At 54.8% G+C, this 6,455-nt stretch overlaps 1 protein-coding gene across 1 annotated transcript; it reads right to left on the reverse strand.

Moving 5' to 3' along the window:
- Nucleotides 1-1,584: 1,584 nt before the first annotated feature.
- KLK12 (kallikrein related peptidase 12) lies at nucleotides 1,585-5,454 on the reverse strand. Its single transcript, XM_068527501.1, is given in 6 exon segments — nucleotides 1,585-1,740; nucleotides 2,674-2,807; nucleotides 3,686-3,945; nucleotides 4,814-4,869; nucleotides 4,871-4,971; nucleotides 5,418-5,454. Coding segments are annotated over 6 exon segments (744 nt in total).
- Nucleotides 5,455-6,455: the final 1,001 nt, after the last annotated feature.

Consider the following 6,455-nt stretch of genomic DNA (forward strand, 5'->3'; position numbering starts at 1 on the left):
TTCTGTGTCTAAATCCCCCTCCATCCTCTTCATCTCCCAGTCTCTCTGTATCTCTTGTCCCAGCCCCTCCCTCCCCACAGCCCGAGCCCAGGTGGGACCCTGGCCCCTTCTGGGCCCCTCCCTTCATCATTCCAAGGAGCCGGGTGGGGGGACTGGGATGTCATACAGGTGGGGCTGCTGCCAGCCGAAGGGGCAGGCAGGAGGGTGGGGAAGGCAGGTTGGGGCCTGTGGGATTCAAGGCCCGGGAAAGGGAAGTCAGCCCTGGGCAGGGACCACAACCCCCAGAGCTCCTCTGGGCTTCGCTTCTCTGCCGACCCTTCCCTCCACTCCCTTCTGCCAGCCTCTTAGGCTGCCAGGAACCCCAGGGTCCTCAGAATCCAACTGTGGCACTTACTTGCTCTGTGACCTAGGTCCGATGACTTCCCAAATCTGAGCCACCTCAATTTCCTCGTCTGCAAAACTCAAGTGACGATCCCTACTTCTCCCAGCTTGTTTGTTATCAGTTAGCTTTCCCTCTGTCTTACCCTCCTCTCTCCCCTAACGAGATGTGAAGCAAGACTACGGGGTAGGCCTGGGTTCTGACAGCAGCCAGCCCTGGCCCCAAACCCTGGCACTACCTCTTCCTACCACAGTGATGTGGGACGAGAGACTCCACCCCGGCGAGGCTCAGTTTCTTCATCTGTGAGATGGGAGTGACAGCCCTGCCTCAGGGGGTTGGGATGAGGACTCCAGGAGAGCCAAGTACAATAGGCAGTCAGCAAAAGCTCCCACAGCTCTCATAGTCTCCCCTCACCCTCTCCCACCTCAAATTTCCCTTCCGTTCATTGGGGAGAAGAAATTCTCTTTCCAACTCCTGGAGAGGCTGTGAAGACAGAACCTGAGAGGTGGGCAGAACTATTTTAAGACCTAGGCTGGGTCCTCTTGCTTTCCAAGGCTGCACCCCACCCTCCATCATTGCAGATGTATTAAAACAAACCCGCACCCCACATTAAATATAATAGGTGCTCAACTCCAGCTGAGCCAAGTTGCAGTTGGCTAGTTGGAAGAATGTTACGTTTTATAGACACTTAATTAACTGGTAGTGGATTTTGATTTTGCAGTTTTCATTTGGTATTTTGGAGCCAACAATCCTGTCCGCACACACCCCTGTCCCAGTTCAGCTTATAAGCTCTAGGCAGTGTTCCTGTTGCGGCAGATGGAGAAAAATGACCTTAATTTTTTACTGTTATAAGTAACTTTCTCTAGTCCATTCCTGTGTGGCCCCTGAGGGAAAACCCTCCCCCTCTCTGATCTCTATTTCTACACCTGTGGGTAGGGTAGCTGATGGGTAACTCTCCCTCCGATCTCAACCAGCAAGGGGATCAAACAGACACAGCCCCTCCTCCAGTTAGATTTATTCCAGATAGTCGCATACTCCCTCCTCCCCCAACCATGGGTCTTAGAAGGGCTGGCTGGAGTTGGAGTTCCAGGAAGAAGATCCCCAGTCCAAGAAGAGTGGGAGCTGGGGGTGATGATGGAGGAGGTATTGGCGCTCTGAGGGTCAAAGTGGCCCCCAAGCTGAGGCATGAAGGTGGAGGGAGCAGGTCAGTTGTTCCTCATGACCATCCGGATCCAGTCCACGTATTTGCAAATATTGGTGTAGACCCCTGGGATGCCTTCTTGCCCACAAGGCTCCAAGGATCCCCAGGACACCAGACCCTGAAGGACTCCTCCGCATACTAGGGGACCCCCAGAGTCACCCTGGAAGGCAGAAGAGAAGGAGCATGGTCTGAATATGGGAGAAATCCTTTTCCAGTTTTCCTCTCCACAGCCTCCTGCCCCCTCAGCCATTCCTGGGCCTTGAGGACCGTGGCTCCAAGCCTCGCCAGCAGAGAAAAAAGCACACACAAGTTCCCAAAGGACAACAGCAATGGCTAACTAATAGAGAAGAACACACTGTCCCTAAGCGCCAGCCCCAGGGAAGGAGGGCGGGACTCTATGCTGGGTAGAGGGTTCTCTCAAGGACAATGGGTGGGCCCTGACCAATGGGGGAAGAGAGCACAGGCACCAATGACCAATCCCAGCGAAGGAGGACGGGACTCCGTGTCAAGGAAAATGGCTGGGGCCCTGACCAATGAGGGAGGAGAGCACCGGTACCAGTGACCAATCCTAGAGAAGGAGGGCGGGACTCCTTAAGAGTTCCCTCCAGGACAGTGGCTGGGGCTCTGGCCAGTAGGGAGGGGCAGCCTCCTCTGTGAAGGACCAAGAGAATAAGGTAGCAGAATTACAGGGTGAGAGAGTCCTCCAGCCCCCTTTCCTCCTCCATCCTGGAATCTCTCACTCTTACTTGGGCCAACACCAACTGGATGGTGTGGAGAAGACTCAGGACTGGAGAGACAGCCGGTTACCTGCCTGAGCTCCAAACGCCGCCTGCCTCTCTCCCTCCCCCATCGTCTGTCTTTGTCTCTTCCTCTCCCTCCCTTTGTGCCCCACCCATCTTTCCTTCTCTGTTTCTGCCTTCCCTCCCTCTGTCCTCCACTCCCTGGCTCTCCCTCCCGCATTCTGTGCCTCTCCTTCTTTCTGACCTTATCTCTCTCCCCATCTCCCTTCCCTGACTCGCCTTCTCCCCCTTCCCCACCCCCCCAGTTCTCCCTCCCCTGCTTTCTGTCCTGGGTGTTGCCTGCAGTCGCTCACCTGGCAGGCGTCCTCCCCAGCGATGCCGCCGGCACACACCATGTTGTCCGTGATTCTCCCGGGGAACGCCGCCCGGCAGGTGGCATTAGAGATGATCGAGAGGTTAAGGCATTGGAGTCGGTCTGACAACTGGTCTGGGGATGGAAGATGGATGCTGCAGGATCCCGCAAAGCTTCCCTCATCTCCCCGAAGAGGCCACATCCCTCTTCGCAAGGAAACCCAATACAAGTCTATACCCCACCCCCTCCCTATGACCTCCACTACAATCCTTCAAGCTCTAAATTTCAGATTATGACTTGATTACATAGTGGCTCTTGATTTCAACTCATTGGCCCAGTCTCCCTGACCTTTAGCCTACGACTCAGATACAATGAATCCAGACCTGACTTTCTCCTTCAATCCCAGCTACTGTGACCTTTGACCTTCAATCTTATTGCCTTTTGATCCCAACTTGGCCTCACGTCTTCTCTCTGTCTCTTGGCCCCATGTTCCTTGTCTTCACCTTAACCTCCAACCTCAGCTCTGAATCCTCCAAAGTGACCTCTGATCCTAGTATATTTGACTCCAGACTCCATGACCCCTAACCTCTAGCTCCACCCACCAAGCCCTGTGGCTCCCAGTCCCAGACCAGTGATCCTTGATCGAATCCCAGTTTCCGTCCTCGGATTGTGGCCAACATCTGGATCCCATGACCTCAACTCTACAATGACTAACATCAGAGTACCTGACCCATGACCCCAAGATCCTATTTACATATGTCTTTTGCTCCAGTCTGAAAACAGCACCCTGACCGCTAACCACATCCCTGACCCATGACTCCTAACTCCATACACAACCACTTAACCTCTTTAACTCCCAAGACCCCGATGCACCATGATCTCAGACCCCAAAGCATGAATCCTGATGTGTGACGCTTTACCCATCCTTCCTCTGAGATGGCATGACTCCTGACCTCTCACCCTATACCGCAAACTTTTGCCAATCCTGACCCCTGACCCCGGGACCCCCTTACTCCCTGGGTGGTTGGTGGTGCCCCAGCTCGAGATGCGGCACTTGGTGCCAGCCACTGCACAGGTCGCGGGCAGGGGCAGGGGCTGGATGCTGCGGGTCAAGAGGACAGGGAAGCCCAGTTGCAGAAGCCGGAGGTCACTGTCATGGTTCTGCAGAGCTGCCTGGTAGCCAGGGTGGGTCACGGAGAGGCCACTGTGCCGGATCTTTTCGGTCCAGTCCAGCTGGCTGAGGCTGTGTTCCCCCAGGCTCAACCAGTACCTGCTGGGGGTCACAGAGGCTCAGCACGTGCAGGGTGGGCTGGCCTGGGGCTCCCAGACCCTCCTGCCTCTCTCTGCTGCTCTGCACCTTGATGGCTGTTCATTCCCTTGCTCTCTTTCTCTTTGTCTCTTCGCATCTCTTGGTCTCTATTTCCACTGCCATCTTTCCATTTCCAGTGTTGGTCCTATTTCTCCTCTCCGTGCCACTGCATCTGTGTCACTTTCTGATTCTCTTAGCTGGTGATGCCCATGGGGGCAGGGACATCCATTGGTCCTATTCACTGCCCTGTTCCCACCACCCAGCAGGTGGCCTGGGCCATCAACACTGTCAACTAAATGAATGGGGGAACAATGAGTGGACTCTGTCCTGCTGGTGTCGCCTCCCTGTCCCCGAATCTCTCTGTCTCTCCATGTCTGAAACCTCCCTTTCGGAAAAAAAAAAAAAAATCCAGAGCATCAGACCTACAAAGCCCAATCCCCTCATTTTACAGATGGGACCACTGAGGCCCAGAGAGGTACCAGATGTAACCTTTGAAGTTGCACAAAGAGTTTGGGTCAGACATGGGTCCACAGCTCAGACTGGGTCAGGGGATGCTGGACTGGTGACACCATATAGGAAGGAAGGGGGACATGAGGGAACGTTGGGGGTGGGTGGGCAGATTCCAGGACCCTCCCCTGCCCTCCACCCCACCGATCCCCAACCAAGTCCACCCCAGGCCCGTTGTGAAGAAGTCCTACTTCTTGTCTAACCTCAGACCCTCTTGTTGCAGGACCATCTCCTTACTCCTGTGAGCCCCCTCCCCCCAGCGCTCCCCTCCCCATCACCCTCCCTTCCCACCCTGAGTAGGGAGGGACCCAAGTGGGGGGCTTACCTGCTGCTGCAGTGAGCAGCTGTGAGAATCCACCTGCGGTCAATGAGGACCCCCCCCACAGCGCAGCTGTGTACCTTCAAACAGCCCCACCTGCCAAGGCTGAGAGTGAGGGATACACTCCGTGCCTTTAAAAATCTGTGCGTCCTCGCGGCTGAACCCTGCGGACAATGGCATGGGCCAGAGAGACAGAGTCAGGAACCTAGAGACTGTGGATCAGATAGAAAGAGAGATACAGAAAGAGCAAGAAAGAGGCAAGAGAAAGAAACCGAGAGAGAGAGAGAGAGAGAGAGAGAGAGAGAGGGTGTCACAGGCAGGGAGACACAGACCCAGTGATATATAAAGACACAGTGAAACACCCAAAGGACACAAAGAGGAAGAGAGAGAGATGCTTAAAGAGAAGCGAAACAGAGATTCGGAGAGAGAAAGGACAGCGACATAGTGACAGGGAGAGACAGAGGGGAGATGGATCATAAGATACAGGGAGAGAGAGGTGCATAGGACCCCTGGAGACCGAGGTGAATGGAAGCATAGAGTCAGCCTGCCTCCCTCCCCTCCTCAGTGCCAGGCATCCTCATGAGGGTTCCTTGCCTTCTGGGAAACTCACCAATAAAACACAGGAGAAAAAAGATGCTGGACACCATGGTGGGCCACTTCCAGGTTCTGGGGAAAAGGTGAGGCATCTCAGAGATGGCAACTGGACCCTCCTTTTCCCTGTCAAGTGGACCCTCCCTTTCTCCTCCCCTTCCGCCAGCAATTCCACGAGGAGGGGATGGTCCACAGGCCCATCCCTCTCTGTACCCATCCCCTGAGTGTTACCCCCTCACTGGTGATGGCCTGCCCCCTCCTCACCTTGTTTCTCCGCCTGCTGGCTCCTCCACGTGACTGCTGCAATCTCAGCCTGTCGGTCGCTCTGCTATCTGTCTGGCCACCTGCCTGCTTGTCTTTTCATCTGCCAACCACCCCGCCAGTCAACTCTCCTCCTGTTCACCTGGCCTCTCAGCCACCTGTCACGCAGCACCACCTGTCTTCTTCCTTCCGTCCGTCTGTCCCAGACCAGCAGCTGATACAGCTCTTAACTCTCTTTGTCCCAGCTCATGCGATTTCTGGGTTGAGGGAAGGAGACAAGGTAGACATGGGGCGGGGCACCCTCTAATCCCGTAGAAACTCTTCTTGGCTAATGACACTTAATGAGATTTACAGTTAAATGGGGTGGGGGGGACGGGGGGCCCAGTATGGCTCTGGAGGAAAGACCCAGGCCCTCTCCTTCTCCCCTGCTCTGCACACCAGCCAGCAGCCCCGAGACCAGTGATTCAAGGTGATCTGGGATCTTCCCCAACTCCAGTAATGAAGCCTCAGGGAGGTTGGGGCAGGTGGATACCTGGCAGTCCTCCCTGAGTGTTGCATGGAAGGGGCAAGAGGGTGGAAGTGAGAGGCAAGGAAACCAGGGGCAGAGAGAGCCTGAGAAAGAAGATGAGGAAAGGGAAGAGGTTTCAAAATAGGGGAGACAGAGGAGTTTCCAAACTGGGATCCAAGGAAGCCTGGTTCTAATTGAAGTTTTTAAATGCACGATCAACTCTGTTGCCTGCTTTCAGAGCACAGGTCTCATTATATATGAGGTCCATTTATCTAACTCCATGAAAGT

This window comes from Eschrichtius robustus, chromosome 19 (assembly GCF_028021215.1).
Source record: "Eschrichtius robustus isolate mEscRob2 chromosome 19, mEscRob2.pri, whole genome shotgun sequence".
NCBI lineage: Eukaryota > Metazoa > Chordata > Mammalia > Artiodactyla > Eschrichtiidae > Eschrichtius > Eschrichtius robustus.